Source organism: Pseudopipra pipra, chromosome 6 (assembly GCF_036250125.1).
Source record: "Pseudopipra pipra isolate bDixPip1 chromosome 6, bDixPip1.hap1, whole genome shotgun sequence".
Classification (NCBI taxonomy): Eukaryota; Metazoa; Chordata; class Aves; order Passeriformes; family Pipridae; genus Pseudopipra; species Pseudopipra pipra.
In genome coordinates, this window is record NC_087554.1 from 4,486,166 (window position 1) to 4,506,117 (window position 19,952).

The 19,952-nt window shown below is 36.6% G+C and overlaps 1 protein-coding gene across 6 annotated transcripts in view; it reads left to right on the forward strand.

Annotated features, from left to right (window-relative positions):
* Positions 1 to 19,952, forward strand: part of LOC135415429 (golgin subfamily B member 1-like) — a 37,708-nt gene continuing 17,756 nt past the window's right edge. Inside the window, exons 1-21 of one of the 6 annotated variants that reach the window (XM_064657121.1) lie at positions 89 to 187; positions 3,418 to 3,475; positions 4,114 to 4,257; positions 5,049 to 5,195; positions 6,139 to 6,261; positions 6,843 to 7,010; positions 7,373 to 7,558; positions 8,444 to 8,566; positions 8,741 to 8,854; positions 9,704 to 10,025; positions 10,398 to 10,507; positions 10,849 to 10,966; positions 11,500 to 11,591; positions 12,074 to 12,224; positions 15,851 to 15,960; positions 16,557 to 16,680; positions 17,530 to 17,660; positions 18,414 to 18,461; positions 18,745 to 18,854; positions 19,144 to 19,312; positions 19,639 to 19,743. In XM_064657121.1, coding sequence (XP_064513191.1) covers positions 3,431 to 3,475; positions 4,114 to 4,257; positions 5,049 to 5,195; positions 6,139 to 6,261; positions 6,843 to 7,010; positions 7,373 to 7,558; positions 8,444 to 8,566; positions 8,741 to 8,854; positions 9,704 to 10,025; positions 10,398 to 10,507; positions 10,849 to 10,966; positions 11,500 to 11,591; positions 12,074 to 12,224; positions 15,851 to 15,960; positions 16,557 to 16,680; positions 17,530 to 17,660; positions 18,414 to 18,461; positions 18,745 to 18,854; positions 19,144 to 19,312; positions 19,639 to 19,743 — 2,640 coding nt within the window. In that variant the 5' untranslated portion in view covers positions 89 to 187; positions 3,418 to 3,430. Of the gene's footprint in view, positions 188 to 3,417; positions 3,476 to 4,113; positions 4,258 to 5,048; positions 5,196 to 6,138; positions 6,262 to 6,842; positions 7,011 to 7,372; positions 7,559 to 8,443; positions 8,567 to 8,740; positions 8,855 to 9,703; positions 10,026 to 10,397; positions 10,508 to 10,848; positions 10,967 to 11,499; positions 11,592 to 12,073; positions 12,225 to 15,850; positions 15,961 to 16,556; positions 16,681 to 17,529; positions 17,661 to 18,413; positions 18,462 to 18,744; positions 18,855 to 19,143; positions 19,313 to 19,638; positions 19,744 to 19,952 lie in introns of all 6 variants that reach the window. The other 5 variants (XM_064657115.1, XM_064657116.1, XM_064657118.1 and 2 more) reach the window with 5 other exon arrangements.

A 19,952-nucleotide genomic window follows, 5' to 3' on the forward strand; every position in this document is an offset into this window, starting at 1 on the left:
TGTGGAAGGCGGGCAGTCCTCCGGGCCGCCAGGGGGCGCGGCGGCGCGGGCGGTGGCGGTGGCGGTGCCGCTCCCGGCGGGGCGCGGCGGAGGCTGCGGGGCCGCAGAGGCGGCGGCGGGGCCGCACCGGGGGCTGGGCGGGCTCGGGGCGCTCGGGGGGCTCGGCCGCCCCTCCGCCGCCCCGCAGGTGAGTCCGGGGGTGGGATAAATCCCTGCCCGGCTGAGCCTCGGCCGGTGCGGGTGGAATCCCTCGGGGAAAGGCGTGGGGGGTGTGTGTGAAGTGCTCGGGGGTCGTGGACCCCCAATCCCATGTGCTGCTGGAGCCGGGATGGGAATGATGGGAGTGATGGAAATAGCTCGTTCTGTTTCTGTCTGCCTCCCATGCACCTGCACTGCTGTGGTCTGCCCTTAGAAAATAGTGCTTCGATTGTATGTTATTTTTATTATATGTCTATATGAAATAACACGTATTTATTATAGAAATTAATATAAATAATATGTATCACCGAACTACTCTTAAAATTGTTATTTTTGGTTTTTATCGGTTTTATTATTTATTGTTATTTTTATTTATTTGTTATCTATATAAAATATTTAATCTATAAATAGAAATGTATATATTATTGAATTATTATAAATACGAATGCATATTATTATTAAATTATTATGAATAATAATTTATACTATTATAAAATAGTATATATTTTATATATACTATATAGTATATATTATATATGCTAAATAGTATATATTTTATATATATATTTATACTGTTATATACTATTATTCTTTAAATGTGGTCAGTGTGATCAGGATATAGTGCTTGTAACAGCTACATAAATATATTAGCATATTTTTACAGAGTGTGTGTGGTTTGGTTAACACAGCTCCAGTTTGTACTTCTTGCCTATATGTCATATGTTCATGTAGATTTTGCTCAAGATTTTGCCCAGGTTTTGGCCAGGAGCTCTTAGTTCATACATGACACAGATCTTTTGAAAACAAATTTGTCTTGTGCAGCAGAAGAACCAACATCCAGACAAGGGTTAAACCAAAAGTGTGCAGATATGAGGAGAAAATAATTCTATTAAAATGGTTTGCTTTCAGTGGGCGTGTTCACAGCAGAGAGTTTTTCCAGGAAATGGATTTAAAATAATAAAAGACTTAGCTGGGATTTTACACACTCTGTTTTTCTGCTTGTAGAAGAGAAGGAGGAAGGGAACTGCCCTTATATTCCTTGGTACTGAGAGGGGCAGAGTTCTCCCTCAGTGTTTTCTTACACAGTCTATTTCTGCAAGAGAAGGGGGAAAGGTCCTTCCTTAACAGCTTGATGGTGAGAACTCAAATAAGTGCTCTTCAAAGGCATTTTTTTATCACTATGATTTTGGAATAGATGTGTGAAAAGCTAGACAAACACCAGGAGTTCTGTGAGAGTCAGAAGACTGTTCCTCTGCCCGGGTAGTCACCCGGAGAGGGATTTGTAAGATTATTGTTCAGTGTTTTGCCATGTAGTTGGTCACCCTGAGCTGTGGGACTTGTGTGAGTGCTGCACAATGAGCTGCTGCCCAAATCTGTATGTGCCCCTTGTGCTGGGCCCTGTGGTATCTGACTGAGGGGAGGAAGGTGGCTGGAAAGTGCCCAGGTGCATAATACCTTGTTAGGTTTTCTTTAGTTGGATTTGGCTGCAGCTGGTAATGAATGAATATGAAGGCAAAACTGCCACTGGGACTTTTCTTTTTCGGTAACGTCCCGTTGTGATAAAAGCTGAAAACTCACTTGTACTTTCAGCATCAGGAGAAACTTGTTTCGTAAAATTAAGTGGCATCTGTTGTATCTCGTGGAATTTGTGGAAGATAAGATTATCCTGCTGTTCTTCAGTGAGGAGATCAACGGCCTGGAGTGTGTGGTGGATGCAGGGAATGGTTCTCAATGCAGCAGGGCATGTAAGATGAGCAGGATGAAGGGCTGGCAGTAATGTGAAACCTTGACAGTGAGAGTGAGCAGCTTGAACTTGAAGAAAAGCAAATATCTGTCATTGAAACCTTCAGAGAGGAGAGCCACAGAAAATTTGGACTCCCTGTTTCTCTTATGCCTGGTGCCTGAGAGTGTCCTAGGCACAGTCTACCAGAGGAAGGGAAATGGGGATCAAAAACTTACCTGAATTGAGTTTAGATGTCCTTCAAGGAGAAGGGATCAAGTTGAGCGGTCCAGAAGCTTTAACTTCTTGTCTGTACCCCAGAAAAATAGGAAAAATACATTGTCGTTGGGTAAGGAAAGCCTGGTCAGTTTTATTTCCCAGCATGATCTGGAAAACTTGTCAATATTCAGTGTCATTGGTGTAAATAACTGCTCCTTTCTGCAGAGTTTTTAAGGTGTTCTGGTAGGAATGCTGGCAGGTGAAGCAAACAAAATGATTGCATCAGTCAGGGCTGGAAATGAGCTAAAAAATTCATAAATGAAATACAAATGCACCACCATGTTACATCTAGTGAGTCATTGTGTCCTCTTTGTACCCGGGTAACCCTTTTATGTGTGTGGAAATGAGCTTTTCACTGAGAACAGGTTTGATGTTACAGCTCTGGAGTAGTTGTGAGAGGAGTTTTTTACTTACAGGTTCTGTAATTCCCATCCCCAAGCCCATGGTTTTAGTGTTAGGAAAGATCCCTGGAGAATCCAGTTTGGCCTTGGAGGTGATGTGGGCCATAGATTGCAACCTGTGATTCCTGAGTTTAGCTTGGAAGTGCTAAACAGCTTTAAAAGCAGCCTCTGCTATCAGTCTGCATTCTTTTAAAGATAAGACATGTGCTAATGTTGATTATAAATTGCTCTCCAAATTCAGGGTTGGCCTGGGAATGCCTATTTCAAAAGTCTCCAGTACAGATTACAAAGGACACATGATTTTCCTCTGGGTGTTGCTGTGTGAGAGGGAGAATTACTGAGCAGGTGCGGTGCTAGTTGTGTTTTTCAGATGTGCAGCAGTCACAACAATTAAAGCAGTTGGTTCTTTAGTGGTTTGTAGCTTTCTGTATGATTTGTTAGAAATCCACACTATTTTCCTGCAGTGACAGGCAGTGTTTAAGGTCAGGTTAAATATTAGCAGACGGTATGTGGTTTGTATCTTCTATTTATATGTTGGAGAAGCAGCTGTGCTGAATGATAAAGACTTTTTATGGATTATTTTTGGTAGTTGTGACGTTCTACTGCCCTTTTAGAAAAGGCATATTACACATATTTCATACATGATGTCATTATTTCTCAACAACTGGTAACATGGTGGAGATCAGAGGTGCTGTCAGAGTGAACAAATGAGTTTCAAGCATTTCACAATGAAGTACATAGGGAGAAGTCTGAATTAATTACAGCTCTCTGAGAGTCTCTGTTACTTACTGTGTTCTTATTTCATTTCTGTTTTCAAAGCCATCGTGGAGCTATGTGGAAATGGGGTAGTGGAGATGATTCTCCATCCAAAACAGTAGTAAGTGCTGAATTACTGTTAATATCTTAAGAATTTAATTTAACTTTTCTTATACTGATCATATGTATTTGCTCTGTTATAAAAGAGTTGTTTGACTAGCTTTGCCATGACAGTTCTAGGACTCTAAAAGTCAGGTTGTGTTCTTGTTTCTTATCTACTTGGTGTTTAATTTCTCATGCATAACCCAGCTGCTGTATTCCTCTTCCCTCTGCTTATCTTGCCTTGAGGAAACATTTGTAGGAATTATATAAGCTTTAGCCCAAGTGTATTTCTGTGTAGAGTATGTTCAGTATCAATATTTTATTGATATTTATTTTATCTGCCAACACTGTTGGTTGTCACAACACAAATGCAATCAATGAGGAAATTCAGTTTTAGATACCTGGAATGCTTTGATGGTTTTGCTGTAATTCAAACTAATATTCCTAAAGCAGTTTTCAAGATTTACAGTTCTATGTGAGGATCAAACTTGCTAAAAATGGCCTGTTGTAGGGATGTATAGTAAATGTAAGTTTTAATATTTAATTTAATAAGATTTGCTGAATTTAAAAAAACCCCAAAACTCAAGCCACCAGCTGCAGGCTTTTTGAGGTTGTCTGCAGAATTTTGTTTGATCCCAGCGCAATTAATCCCTGCAGGCTGCAGGCTCCCAGGATGCAGGAAACATGTCTGTGATGGATTTGACTGAACAGCTGACAAGCACTGAGCAGCTGGTGGCACAGCTAAAGGAGCTTGTCAGGGAGAAGGATGCTGAGCTGCAGAATAAAGACCTTCAGTTAAAGGTACTGAGTGTGTGTTCTGTCAAAAAGATTATTTAAAAGACCCCTTCAGTCCTGTTTATAATGTTTTTATAGATGCAAATCTGTTACAGTAGCTCGAGGAACATGGTCACATGGAGCTGTTGTGGTTTCTGGACATTGCTGCTTTTTCCCAGCATGTGTTTTGTTCCAGGATTGAACTAGGAAGAATTTATATCTAATATCCTAAAGATTTTTTTGGGGGTTGTTATTCTTTTCTCTGTTTTTTTTAAACACTCGTAAGGTTGGTCTGTTCCTGCAAGACTTATTTTTCCACTTTTTATAAAATACCTTCTGTGATTGTGAACAGCCAAGTGTTAAAATATTGAATGTTTTAAAATTCCACTGTGAATTAAGTAATCTCTTTAAACAAAATGAAATGAACTTGTATAGTATTATAAAATATTATTAATCAATATTATTATAGAAAGTATAGTATTTTGTCTTCCTTTTTGCATAAAAAAAAAATTCTTCTTTTTAAAAAATCAAGTCCAGAACCTGTACAGCGATGAAAAAAACATGAAAATTTGTATCATAATGCTCTGGATTCTGTACACTAATAATAAACCATGTGCTGAAAGTTTAAATAATAGAAAGAAAACTTAAATAATGAAAATGAGACATTGCAATGTCTCATCAGGGGAGAGATTTTTTTTCTTTATCGCTTCAGATTTCTCCCTCTCCTTTTTTTTCTTTTTTTTTTTTTTAATGGAAGCACTGAAGGAAGCAGTTGTCCATGGAGCTAATTTAGTCCTTCATGACTTTGATGTTTGTAGGAGGAGAAGGAATCTGCTGATGCCAAACTTTCCAAGCTGAAGCTGCAGAACAAAGCCAAGGTTGCATCATTAACCTCCCAGTTGGAAGAGCTTAAGAAGCAGTTAGCAGCAGCAGGAGGCTTAGAGGCAAAAGCAGAACCAAAAAAGGTGAGTGTCCTCACATTTTAAACCATATATAATTCCTGTGGGCAGTTTGCCATGCTGGGCTCCATGTGGAACCAAAGTTCACATTAGGATCAGGGTGCTGTCAATTCATCTGTGTTGCTATTTAATAGTTTTATTTTTCTACAGACATTTAGAAAATGGTACATTCCTTTCAAATTGTTTTAGAAAAAAAAAAATTCCTACTGATCTTCATCTTATTATCAGCTCAAAGTTTTAACACGTGTGAATCAGGAAGGAAACATTTTGAGAAGAAATGAAAACCTAACTTATTCCTTAGGAAATGGAAAACTGTCCTCGGTAGCAAAATTTAAATTAAGTGTTGGAATGTTTCATTTAAGTGACAGGTGTTTTACTGTTAACAGAGATCTGTTTGTAGTAACACAGCTGTGCAAGTAGACTTTTACTTCTTCAAAATAGCATATTTGGACTTCATACAGCTTCTAAAATAACTTTAGTGAGGCTTTGGTATTTTTAGGGCATTTGTTTTTTAAAGCAGTGCTGAAAGGGAACAACAACAGCTTGTTGCAGTCCCTAATTGTCCTCAGAAACGTGCAGTGCCATTATTTATGATTCTGATCTATTTTGCTAATAAAACATGCTTAGCAATTGCTCTCGATAACATAATAATAGTGTTTATAACCCAGCAGTTACACCTATGGAAATTACTCATCAATAATTATCATTAATAATTTAAATACAGAGACTTTTACGAGCTTAATACAAATTCTATGCCTGGTTTGTCCCGCTTCTACATGGAATATGGAATATATAAGAGAACTGAAACACAAACCATGAGTAAAGCCCACTTTTTCTCACTAATATTATTTGAGTAGGTAGAGGTAAAGAAGCCAGGTGTTACCTGTTAATGGAAAGCAGCCATGTTTTCCCTATTAATGGAATGCAAACCTCCCTGGGTTTTCTTCAGGCATCAAAAGATGGTGACCAGGAAAATGCTGCAGCAAATCGTGGGAAAATATTAGTGCTGAGAAGGAGAATTGAAGAACTGGAATCCCAGATCACCCAGAAAAATGAGGAGTTACAAAAAAAGGTAGCATTTTGCGTGATGCCAAGTGTGTGGCTTTCCACATTTGTGTATAGGATTATGTTTAAATATATTTATTTAAATATGTAGTTAATTCTATGCTACTAAACACATATTCTGAGAGTTTTCTGTTGAGTAGAGGAGTTTATATGCTACAACTTCCCTGAACAAATGCAGTGGAATTCTGTCATTTTGCCTTCAGTGAGCAGTGAATCCTGAATGAATGGAATAGGATACAGAAAGATGAACTTTGTGGGTATTTAAATCATGTATTTTGAACAAAAATGCTGGCTTGCTTCAGTTTTTCTTGTTGCAAAAATGAGTCACAGCAGGAAGAAATGTAGGCAAGGGCTGATTATGTGTGTTCTGTGGACATGACTGTTCTCTCGGGAAGGTGGCAGGAATGTGAGCGTCACAGAGAAAAAGGTTCAGTAAGTAAAGATTATACTTAAAATTGAACCAGTTATACATCTGACTGTAATTTTTTGAGTACCCTAATACAGGCAGTAAGGCAATAAATGCAAAGCAATCACCTGTGCTGTGGATGGAGGCAGAGATCTCAAGCAGTCCTGTGTTTTCACTTGCAGAGTGTTGAGCTGGAGGCCCAGCGCTGCCGTGGGGCTGAGATGGATTCCATGCTGGCAGAGAAGGAGAAGAGATTGGCTGAAAGGGATGCTTATATCATGGATTTACAGATGGCCTGTGGCTCCAGTGGGGCTGCCAATGAAATACCCCTGCCCAGTGAAGAATTGAAGGTATATCAGCACCTCAGATATAAACTCTCCCTAGAGGTTTCAAGGAATCGGTGAATTCTGATGCCTCTCTGAAGCACAAATCCTCTGCAATTAATTCGTGGGAATAAAAATTCTTCACTGATGATTTTCATTTATATTTATTTATAGTTTTATTTATCTTTATTCTGTTGTCATTACCACTTACACCAATTAGTAGCAACTTCAGAATATGCTGAGAAATTTAATTCCAATTAAAACCCAACCTCAGTTTTGAGTTTAATGTTGCTCTAACTGAGGGAAGGGCTTCATGAGTGCTGTATCTTTTTTTTTTTTTTTTTTTTGGTGTCTATTCTGCTAATTGTCTTCTGGTTTGCAATTTAAAGAATCAGCTAGCAGCTAAAGAGTCATCACTGCAAAGCATGGAGATTCTAGTTCAGAACCTTACCAAGAAGGTTGTAGACAGTGAAGAAAAATGTAGCTTGTTCCAGGAACAGATTGAGAGCCTTAAAAATATTCAAAGCACGGAGAGAGAGTTTTTCCAAGGAAAAGAAGCCTCACATATGAAAAATGTAAGTAAACATATTGTAAAAATATTGATCATTTTTTGTGAGAGAAGTTGTGTCTTGGCTGTAGTGTTTAGGAAATGATATTTTTCATTCTAGATAATTTTTGATTAATGATCTATATAGTGTTCAGATGAAATTGTTAAATAATACTTAAAAATAAAATAAAAAAAAGTGGAGCTAGGGAGCATGTTACCCACTCCTTGATGTTACCAGGCTCTTTTACCTCCTTTGGAAGTTAAAGCTCAGATTTTAATGTGATGTGTTTTCTCAGCATTTGAGTTCTACCACATATGAAATTACTCATCTCAGTGTTTCCCACATCACTGGATGTCTGAGTTTATTTTATCTGTAACAAAAATGTTACCTTTGATCCTGAGCAGACCACACCTGTTCAGCAGCAGGCAGGGAATTAGTTTGGATCCAGGAGAGAGAGGGGAAGACAGACAGCTGAGGCTGTAAAAGCCATTTTGGGGAGCAGATGTCACTCAGAAACAAAGTTGGGTAGGACATGGGTGAATTTATTCAAAATGTCATTAGCAAGATGCCAAAAGTTAGATCCAGTTCTTATAAAAATGATAAGAGGACTGAAAAACACCTTGGAAGTAGAAAACAGATTTTTGAGGAGCAGACAGCTGAGTTTCAGAGTTGCCATTTGGGCTTAATTGATAGAAAGTTGCTAGAAATGAACGTGATATTTGACTATTTAGCGTATTTACTGTTAACTGGAAGTAATATTTAGGCTTAAATGGAATCCATTATCTTGCAGTGCCTTTAGTTAGACAATGCAGTGTACTTTTACTTACAAAAAGGACTTATAAACATTTACTTTTAAAAGTTTGCTTACACCTTTGTGGTCTGGTTTCATATTTACTTTCTTTGTGGTTTTAGGTACGTGTGCTTCAAAAAATCATCCAGGAGAAACAAAAGGAGCTGGAAGCACAAAGAGAAAAGCATGAACAGGAGCTCTTTAGATTAGCTGCTAAATCTGATGCAAGTGCTGACCTAGAACAGGTTTGTTGCTTTGGAAACTCAGTAGCTTGAATTTGGAATCATGGAATTACTGAACTGTGACACAGTTCAGATGTCTGGCTGGGAAAATAAAAATCAGTCTTATTCATTCTCTTCTGAAAGTTTTAACTGCTTTATAGATTACTTGATTATTTAATTTAATTATTTTTTTTCTAGCTCCTAAAGGCCTTGAAACAGAAGCTCCATGAAAAGGAGGAGGTCATGCTTGGAAGGACACAGGTGATAGATGTCTTGCAAAAGGAACTGGATGACAAAGACCAGCAATTGAAAGTAAGAAATGGCATAAATGCACAACTAAATTCATCAGGTCATTTACAACCTCAAAAAGCTGTCTGGTTTTACATGGAGATTAGTTTAGGCAGTTCTCTGGGAGGCTTTGACTATTTGCTAGTAATGCAACTGTAGTTATTGAGACAAATATTAATAACAGTTGGGAAATTACCTTAAAGGAGAGTTAAAGTCCATAAAATATAAGACTGTCAGCTCTCACACTTACTTTGTCTGGATAATTTTGGGAACCTGCCACGTAGGGAAGACTTTGCTGTCAAAAGTTTTCAGTTTCTCTAGTTAGCGGCTGCAGTGAGCCCCAAAACTGAGGCTTTGTGTTCCTGCCAAAGAGGGTGTTTGCTAGTTTTGTGCCTTTCCTTTTGCTGTGTTGCAAAAGCAATACCTAATCAAGGTTCTTTGTGTTTGAGCACCTGCCATGATCTCTCGTTTTAACCTCTGAGTGGTGCTGCTTCAGTTCAGCAGTGTAGAAAGAGGATGTTGTGGTCTCTCAGCTAAAACAGGCACATTATGGCCTGTCTGGAGTGCCAGGTCCAGCACTTCAGCCTTTTTCCTTTTTCTTCAGTATTTCATAGAACCAAACGTTCTTTTTTATTTCATTTTCACCTATGGGAGAGGTTGCATGTGGTGCACTTAAATAGTGATGCCATTTAGATGAAGTTTTTTGAAAGTTAGAGCTGAGAAGCTTTTGTAGTAGAGCCAAGTTACCAACAGTAGCCCTAATTTTTGATTGTAATGTATGTAGGAATACCAGTATAATATTTGACAGTGGTAGCAAAAATACTTTGCATTTAAATATAAATGTTTTTGTGTGTTGTGTTTATTTTTTAACAGGAGATTAATGAAAACCTGAAACGTCTCCTGTCTGAAAAAGAAAACCTCCAGTCTAAACTGGATGCTGAGAAACATGTAATGAGAGCCCAATTAAAAGACATGATGGAGAAACATGAGCTTGAAATGACAAAAGTTAAGGAGAAATATAATGCTGAACTGCATGAAATTCAAGAGAAACATGAAACTGAGCTGCAAGAGAAGGATCAGGCCCTGTTTCAGCTTCAGAAACAAGTGGCAGAATTGAGTGGGACTGGACAGAGTAACTCCAAAGAAGCTAAAGATCTGGAATCTATAACCAAAGAGAAGATGGAAGATTTGGAAGGTATCCTTTTTAAACAGTTGTCGAATGGAAAGGGTTTCTTTGCCTCAGACTGTTGTGTATTTTAGGCCAATTTTGTACCTGTTGCAAGCAGAACTACATTAAATTTAATGGAATATTATTGCCACACCGATTAAAGTATCTATGATCAAGTGCTGTAATAATGAGGATTAGAGGATCACCAAAACAATCACATGAGCTATAAATTTCTCACTACGTTTCTAATTGTTATATTTTTCTGTAAATGCCTTTTTCTTCTCTAAGTGTATAACTTCCAATTGCTAAAGGAATTAACATAGTTAATCTTTCTGCTGTTTTAAATAGTTTTAAATAGTTTTAAATAATTTTAAATAATTTTTACTTCTTGTTTTTTAGTACAAGTGAAATTAAAAACAGAAGAGGCCAGCAAATCTGAAGCAAAGTTTCTGAAGATGAAGGCCTGGTCTAAATCAAGAATCAAACAGCTGGAGGATGAACTAAAAAATGTATGTGTAACTTTCTTTAATACTCCATCTCTATCTTAAACTACTGTGCTTAGAGATTTGATTGAAGAAAAGTAAAATATGGGATAAATAGAATATTAAAATAATTTACTTGAAGAATATATGAATAAATGTATAAAAATGGAATGGACAAAAAATGTCAATACAAAATGAAGTTTAAACAAAAATAGTACAAACTGATATTACCAGCATTCAAGAGTAAGTTTGTTAGAGATGAGCTACTTTATTGCACTTTAAATATTCCTAAAAAATAAAAAAAAGGTTGCATTGACTTCGCTGTGCTTTTGCTGCATTTGAAAACCTGTTACTATTTTTTCTTTTAGTTTTCCTCAAAGAATAGTGATGTATCTGCCTTAAACAATCGTGTCTCAGAATTAGAAGTCGAAAATAAAGAACTGCAGTCAAAACTGCAATCGTTGTGTGAAATCAGAACTCACAATGGTAAAAGAAAATCTTCTTTTTCTTTTTTCAGTTGATTCAAAGTAAAGAGACAAATGAATTTTCAGTTTCCAAGTGTATTTTTTTTTTTCAAAAACAGGTTCTGAAGTAACTTCATGCAGTTTTTAACAATAGCAGACAGTGTTTTAAGTCAGAGTTTCAGCTCAGCTTTGCGTTCCCTAAATCTACCTGTGCATAATTCTTGTTGCATTCAGGCTTAGGCAGAATAGGTGTAAACTTTTCAGGAAGAGGCATCCTAGGAGGAAAAATGAGACCAAATATACCTGGAATATTTATCAGCATGTATACAATAAACTTTTGAGAGCAGTGAGTTGCAAGTAAATTAAGAATTATCTTTCCTTTTGTAAGGATTTGAGAGGGAATTTTTGCTTAAAACCCCAGGTAGTTTAAAGTAGAGCTCTGTTATTAATATTGCATTTGCTCTGAACTTTCATTTTGAATATTTCTTTTAAATTTTTATTCATCTTCCATTTAATTATGTGTCCTAATGAACTAAATTTATTATATTTTTGTAGAAGAACTGCTGAAAAAGCTGGAGGTCTATGAAGAGCAGCAAAGGAAGCTGCAGGCTGATCTCGATCAAGTTACAAAGAGAGCAGCTTCCCAGGTTAACTTGCAAATTGATTTGTATGAGTTACTGATTAATGGTGCTAATTGGACTTTGAAAAGTGTCAGCTGGATTTTGGAGCTGAGAATTAATTTTGTGATAGATGGAATTGTCAGTGTCAGTAACTGTTCAGCTGGATAACAAGATGACAGCTTTTGAATTACTTAAAAAGATTAATTTCTACCTCCTTTGCCACGTACCTTAAATTACATTTTTCCATAATAAATAGCAGTTTGCTATTTATTTAGTTATGTTTAACATGAGTCATCAAAGTGTGGCTGTTATTTTTGTAGGCAAAATATTTTTGATACTATATGAAGTGGTGGGGCTTGTTTTTCACATAATCAATGATAGCAATTATCACTTTCATAGATTTCTTTTATGCAAAGTGGTGAATTATGATGGCTTATCAACTTAGAGTATTATTCACATTTGCAGTGGGGTTTGGTAAATATATTCTAATGCACAATTTCTCTTGTTAGGCCAGTGAATCAGGTAGTGTGGATGAATTGCAGAGTCAGCTCTTGGAATGGCAGGAAAGTGTCCCAGAGTCAGAGGAGTCCCGGGATCAAGTCAGAGAAGAGAAATCTGCCATGGCCTTGAGGATGGCTCAGATTGAGGAGGAGAGAGAAGGTGAATTGCTTTATTTACAGTACAATAATCATATTTTTATCTATATGTATGTGTGTGTCTGCTGAGCTTCAGGCTGAATTGATAGCACACCACCATGACTCATTTCTGTAGTCATATAATTTGTATAGTTAGTGAAATTGCTTAAATTTGCAATTTCTACTTTTTCTTGTTTCTTTGAGTTTGTTTTTCATACATTCGTCTTTTTTCGAATAATTTTTATGAGTAGTTGTGCTTGTTCTGTTTGCCATCTGAGCTGCTGCTCTGTGAGACTCCTTGAACTGACCTCAAAAGCTTACAGTCAGCATATGATAAATAATAAAAGTGGTAAAAAAAACTTCAATAAAGAGTTCCCCATTGAAATATTAAAGCTGCCTGCCTAGAGCAGCTGATGAAGGTGTGGGGGACTGTAGTGTTGGTTCGAATTTGATGAATGAAGGTGTTGCTTTAGCAAAATGTGCTTGATATGGAGTTTCTCTTTAAGAAATTTCTTACTAATTATATTTAGAATATTGTGTAATCTGTTAATAAGTATCACTTGTATAGACCAGCTTAATAATGTTAACTGGCTGTGGCTTGGAGCTAGTTAAAAATATTAAATTACTTAGAAAAATAACATTTCAAGTAATGTCAGGTTTTATAGTTTGTTAAATTATGAATTAATCAGGTGATGAGAAACTGAAGCAGTTTCTATTAAAACTTATGAAAGTCTGGTTAAATTTCAGGTAGTTTTTACTGTTTTTTCCATGCCAGCTGGGTACTATATTGTAATTTTTGTCCTCTGAGACTGTCTGGGGATTAATGACAAATTTTAATGCACAGGGCCTACCATCATAATTACTGCAGTTAGTTAATTTGAGCCTTCTCTTTTTAATTGCAAATTGATCATGGAAATGGAAAATAATTGAAGTTCAGTGTGTAAGCACAGAAATGTTTTCAGGATCACGACTCTTCTTTTGAGGGATTTTGTCATGTGATGCTTTGGGATTGAAAGAGAGTAATATCCCTCCATTAAATCTACTTGTGGTGCCTACAGAGCCACATGCAACATTAATAACAGTTGTAAAATTTCCTCTGCCTCAGTCCAGGTTTAATTTTGCTTTTTTTTTTCCCCTTGGGATGAGCATGACCTTTCTGTTTCTTTTTTTCCTGCCGTTCCTGGTGAGCCCTCAGCGTCCCTTCCCCCTCCACTCCTCCCTCTGCTGTGATTTGGGCAGCCAGGGACAACAGTTTCCCATCAGTTTTGTGCATGCAGGTTCCTGCAGCAATGGCAATTGTAATGTTCTGCTGCTGATTTCTTCTTTTTTGGCTTTTTTTGGGAGAAAATCGCCAGCAGTACCTTATAAAATTTGCCATTGAGGGTATGTGGTTCTTAGCAACACGTTGTAACAAGTGCTGGGTTTTAACTTCAGTTTCTCCTGCCTTGCAATACCTGTTTCTTCTTTTGCATTAACCAAATCATCTCTATATTTCTTTGTGGGAACAGCTGACTCCATATTTATATATTATCCATGTTGTATTTCTTGGCTTGCCACAAGTGGTTGTGACTAAGAGTGAAAATCACTTCAATATTTTTGGTAGTACTTGAAATCCAGTAATATTTTAAAAAAACCCTCACACAATTATATTCCCTTCCATAAATAGCAGAACTTGGCTGCATTAATATTAGTTACCAATAATTTAAGCAATATATAACCCCACTACTCATGCCATCATGGTCTGTGACAATTTGCCATATATGACAGTTGTCTCTTTTGGGCTGAATATGTGGGGAGCTGCAAAAGCTTAAAGGATGACAATATTAGTTACATTTATAAATCTGGGGCTTGTTTCCTCTGCAGATCACCAAAGATTGTGCTACTTAGCATGAATAGTGACACAAGGAAATGCAAACACATCATTAGATAGTTTAAATGCACTGTGTATCTGAAAAAAGTTATTCTAGAAGTTTTTCAGATTTTTTTAATGTAATTGCAAATGAAAAGCTCCCCCCTAAGCATCTGCAAAACATTAGAAAATATATTTAATTACTAATTGTTGTTAAAGCAATGCTCAATTTAACTGGAAATGTTTTAAGAGTTGTCTGAGTGCTCTAAGTCATTCTAAAGCTCCAATTTCTAGCCTTTCATTTTCATGTAACAATGGTAATTTTGTTTTTTTCATTATCAGATACTTAGGAGCCTAAATATTTTGGATTCCTAAATGACCGTGTCAAAGAAGGGGGTTAAATTCTTATCTGAAATAATGTTTATTCCTTGAACCCTTTCACTGAGAACTCTTGTAAGCAGAGGTTTAAGACCTGTGATCAACATTTGGCATTTTGTTTACAGCTTTGAAAAAGTATGTATAATGATTAAAAAAAAGTGTAGAATCTGAAAAATAACCAATGGTGTGTAAAACAAATGCTGATAAATTGACAGTTGCAAGAAGCCAAAGTGTAATTGAAATCAGAAGTGTAATCCAGTTTATCAACCCCACTTTAAAAGAATCATTAATTTTTTTTCTTTAACTTTTTTCCACTAATCTTTTCTGACAACACATTAGGTGTGTCGTTTTGAAATATTACAGGAAGAATTTAAGTCTATCAGGTGTTAGAGAATTGTGTGGTAATGAAATTTGTGGGATAAGTAATCCTTGGACAACTCAATTCAGAGAAGAGTATTCCCGATAGGCACGAATCTCCAAATAGTTTCACAGATGCATCGACATAAGTTCCATGAATTTTGCATGCTGTGAGCACAACTGTGGATTGATGTGGTTAAAATCAAAGCCAAATTTGTAATTATCTAATTAATTTTTCTTGAAGTATGGAGCCACCTTTACTTTCCCTTCTTTTCCCTGGCTGTTGTGTTTTGTCTGCTTCGCATGAAATGTCCATTTCCTAATCTATTCCCCCAAATATGTTTTGTTGTGTCACAAAACAGATGGGAATGTCCTTTAAATGACAAATCATTTCTAACAATGAACAGGATGCATACCTAAGCTTTCATATTCTCAGTTTATTCAGTGTGTTTATTTACTAGTGATTCTGTATTTGTCTTAAAAAGAGTGATGTAACTAATTTGTGATAAGGTGGTTTGATACCAGTTTGCAGTGTAACACGTGCTTGTGACTCCCTCAAATTATCTGGCTTTATAGCTCATACTAAAATCAAAGTTGGAAGGGACACGTCATTTCTGTAAAAATTAATGTGATTGTTCAGATTATGCAGTCACCAGCTGAAAAAACTGTGGTTTTTATCACACAAATATATTTTAACCTGGTAAATTGAATTGAGGTGGAATTTGGCATTTTAATTTTTTTTTGTGTATTGGTATAACCTCACCCTTTCCACTCTCCTGTGTAAAGTCTTCATTTAGAGCTGGTGAAGAAGTGAAGTTAGACTTCAGTTTGCTTCTCCTTAGTGAAATACTCAGACTTTATGTTCTACACAGCAATGTTGGAGGGAAATCACAAGGTGAATGCAGTGGATTTTAATCTTTAATCTTGTTCCTGTCAGTGATTTGTAGGGTCTTCACCCTGTCCCTGGTCTCTCTTCATGTAGTAGTGTCTGATATAAATGTAAATGCTTTCCTGTGGCACAAAACTGATTGAGGATGACTGGTTCTTTCCTGGCTGCTCCAATCCAGCCATAGTCTCAGGGCAGCAGGAGCTGGAGGAGGAACTGGCCACAGCTCAAGGAATGGGCAGGCTGCAGCAACCCAGGAGGAAAGGCAACCAGACCAGCAGGAAGCTTCAGGTGGGTGAAAAGAATTAAGTTTATTTTTACTTGTATGTTCATAAAAATATGGGGAGTGATGTTATTTATGTGGTGCTTTAGACTTCAAAACATCAAAGGCTTTTTTTTGTTTAGATACAATCTATACAAATCTCTTGGTGGAGCTCGACTGAATGATTAGTACCTGTCCATTTAGGTGGATTTCTAGGCAGTTGGTGCGGTAACTTGCACAAAAAATGATAACTTTTGTAAGAATTAGGATGTCATTGTCACATCAACATATTGGGAGAATAATTTTATGATTAGTTAACTATAATATCTTTAGAAATCAGGGGACCAATTAAGGTATCCAAACATAGTTATCCATTGCGCTCTCAGATGCCTGAGGGTATTTTTAAAAGCTGGCAGATACCTTAAAAAACCTGTGGGAGACTTGGCTTTTCTGGAAATAATAGCTCCAATGTCCACAGTAATCCCCTATATTTGCATTTAGGCACCTGAATTGCTTGCTGAGTTTTAGGCCTTTTAATTGAAACTATGCTTTTAGTAACAGAACTGTTTTACCCTTGCTGCATTTCTCCTTTAAATTCAACTTCATTCTCATGTTTTATGTGTAGGAAGAATACAACTTCGATGGCAAACAATGCTTTCAGGAGCTGAATGTCACCTTGGACAGCACTGACTCGGCTGAAGGAGAGAACATGGGAGGTTGGTGGCCAGAGTACCCTTCACCTAATGCAGGTGTGACAGCAACTAGACAGTTTATTAAAGCATGCACACAGCATCTGTATTTTGTGTCCACTTTTGTTTTCAAATTCAACTAACAGCCCATTTGTGGTGTATTCTAATCTTTGTTGAATTTTTTTGGCTTGTGTTCTCTCCCGTTTCATTTCAAAGCATGTGCGTGCTGGATGAACTGCCTAGTTCTGCTTCAGTAGTAGCGTATGGATCTGGCTGGACACTGGGATTGGATGAGCCTTGGTGCCCATCAAATATCCTCTGTGGCAAGATCATGGTTTTTTTTAAGTTATGAGTCTTGTACCTGTGAATGTGTTCCCAGTTTATATCACAGTTATGTCGCAAACTAGAATTGCATCTCATTGCTGTTTGCTTTTCATCCAAAACCACAATTCTTGATTTTTAATGCTGATGTTTTTATATCAGTGGTAAAGATTGCAAATACATCTCGTTGTTAAGATGGAATAGGTTCATTAACAAATTTTGATACACACCAGTTTATTAATGATTACTTAAGATCTGATCCCGCAAGTACCTGATTAACTTGTGGTTTAAGTAACATGGGCCACACTATTGAATGAACCACAATAGTTGTGTCTCAATATAACAAGAATATTCCTTCTCTGAGTTCTTGAGCTCTGCAACTCTATTTTGGTTTTTCAACAGTTAAGGATACTTTTGCCATCTAAATTTTGGGAACGCAGGGCCTCAGGCATTTCCATGAGAAATGGGTGAGGTCTGAGTGTGCCCAGCACTGGTGAGAATCATGAACAAAAAGCTGAAACCATTTCTAGACTTCAGGGATTTTAGTTGACTTCTCTTGAAATAATTTTTCTCCTTTGACTTGAGTAGGTTTACGGAGTGTGGTGGAAGAGTTGGAATTAGAAAGGAATCAACTGCAGGAACAAATTCTCTTTCTGGAAGAGCGTTGTCAGGATTTGGAAGACAGATTTCAGCTTCAAGGTAGAATGGAGGCTCTTCAGGTGAGCTTTTGAGTTGTGTAAACCTGATGATTCAAGAGAATCATTTTACTCTCAGTTTATGTTCTTACAATCATAGCCTACAGTATGACAAACATCAATTTGCAGCTAACAAAAATGGCTAAAGCCTAATTTATACTCATAATTACGTTGGTAGAGAGTGTACACTTACTACATTATGCTCTGAAGTTGAAGCCTGTTGCTTCTGTTCAGCTCATGGAGGAACATATTTAGGATTAAGCTTTTTTATTTGTTGTAGAAACATAGGAAAAGACAACATAATTTTCATTATTCTTTGTGGAGGCCTTTGTCAGAAGGTCCAGAATTAGATTTTGTTACTCCCTCTTCTTTACATCCCTCAAGTTTCTTTTCTGTGAATGTGTATGTCGTATTTATATATATATATGCACATTTATAGAAAAGAAACTGTATAGAAAAATAATAATTGAATATTTATATATATATATACAATCTAAATTTCCAATCTTAGACATATTGTAAAATTATTCAGTGAAGACCCCACAGAGTAAAGTTCTTTTCAAAGTAAGACTTAATATTGCCTGACTGACAAATTACAATGATAATTTGTGAACTTTTTTCACTAAATGACACATCTGATCTCTGACTCAACCACTTGGTGCATTACTCATAGTTCTTTATGAGTACATATATAAAAAAAAAGTATAATTTTCAAGTGAAAGACAAGCTTATATTAATTATTACTTGAGAATCTTGTAACCAAGCCTTTCAATACAGGTAACGTTTGGTGTAGAGGAAGAAGGGCAGCCATTGAGGGCTGTACAGGTGTGTTCTACCTCCTCCAAAATGCCGCCTTATTTTCATGACTGGTGACAAGTGTGCCATGTTTGTCCTATTTGCTGTTGGTTCTGGATGTGTTTTGCTTTTGGTTTTTTGGTTGCTGTTGAACAATTCCTTTAATTATTTTTTTTTGTGGTTTTATTTTTGAATTGGTGCAGTGGATCTGACTAGAGTAGGAGATTTGTACTGTGTTTAAAAAGCCAGAAGAGCTGTGTGGATATTAATTTTCTCTTCATTATGAATAATCGTCGTTATTGTTTTGTTGCAGAATGAAAATGAACGTTTGCAAACTCAACTCACCCAATTACGCAACCAACAAATGCGAGATGTGGAGAAGCATCAAATTCTCATCTCTGGCTTGAATGAGCAGCTTAAAGGGTAAAATGAAGGTTCTTTACAACTCCAAGCATGATTAGCTTGCTTTTAAACTTCTAATGAGGAGTATAATCTCTTAAAACACTTGAAAAAGAGTTCCTTGATTCATGTTTCTGTTTGCAGTGATGTTATTTTTGTACTTGCAAGTTGTTTTCAGTCCTAGTATTTTTGTACTTGAAAGTTTAAATGGAAAGTATAAAAATAATTACTCTCTTAGAAAAACAGTTTGGGGCTGGTAAGTCTAAAAAAAATTAAGCTTTGTTTTCAAAATGCCTAAATATTTTCTTCTTAGATTAAGTGACAGAAATAGTTTCCTTGAGAATTCACTTGGAGAAAAAGAACAAAAACTGTTGAGCACAACAGAAAAACTGGAGCAAATTGAAGCTTTGAGGAAACTGCTTCAAGAAAAGGATCTTCTCAACAAAGAGCTTGGTGAAAAGTTTGTACATACTGAGCAAAAAGTAAGTTAAATTTATTAGCATTTCATTTATTAGAACTAATGAGCTTTAGCCATAACTTTATTTTCCCAATCTGAAGGTTCTACTGTGTTTTTGCAGTTCTGTTCATTTAAATATTTGCTTTAAGTTTGGTGTAAGGATTTCTTAGACCAAGCACAGCTTTGCATGAAAGTATTTACATTTTATTGGGGTGATAAGTTATCTTGGTTTATTAACTTAAAAGTAAAAACTTCTCTGTTGTGTAAACTCAGTATTATAACTGGTGACATCAGAATTTTAATATAATTCTGTTTATTTCTATTGCATGAATTTTTCTTTTTGATGCTAAGCTGAATGAAACCTTAAAGAAATGCAGTGTGTATGAAGTGGAGAACGCTGAGCAGAAAGCAGTCATCAGCGATCTCACAGAAAAAGTTGCTACACTGAAAGAAAAGGTAACTCCTAAAAATAAAGTAAGAGAAGAAATGTTACATTCTTTTGTCATGGCCTACTTAAATGTCAGCAAAAGTAACAGCATTAGCTGCTTTAAATTTTATACACTGAACCTTCTGTATGCAAAAACAATCTAAAGAATAACATGGTTACCTTGTGATGTTACAGTTCGGTACAGGGTACAGGTTGTTACTTTAAGTATTGATCTACA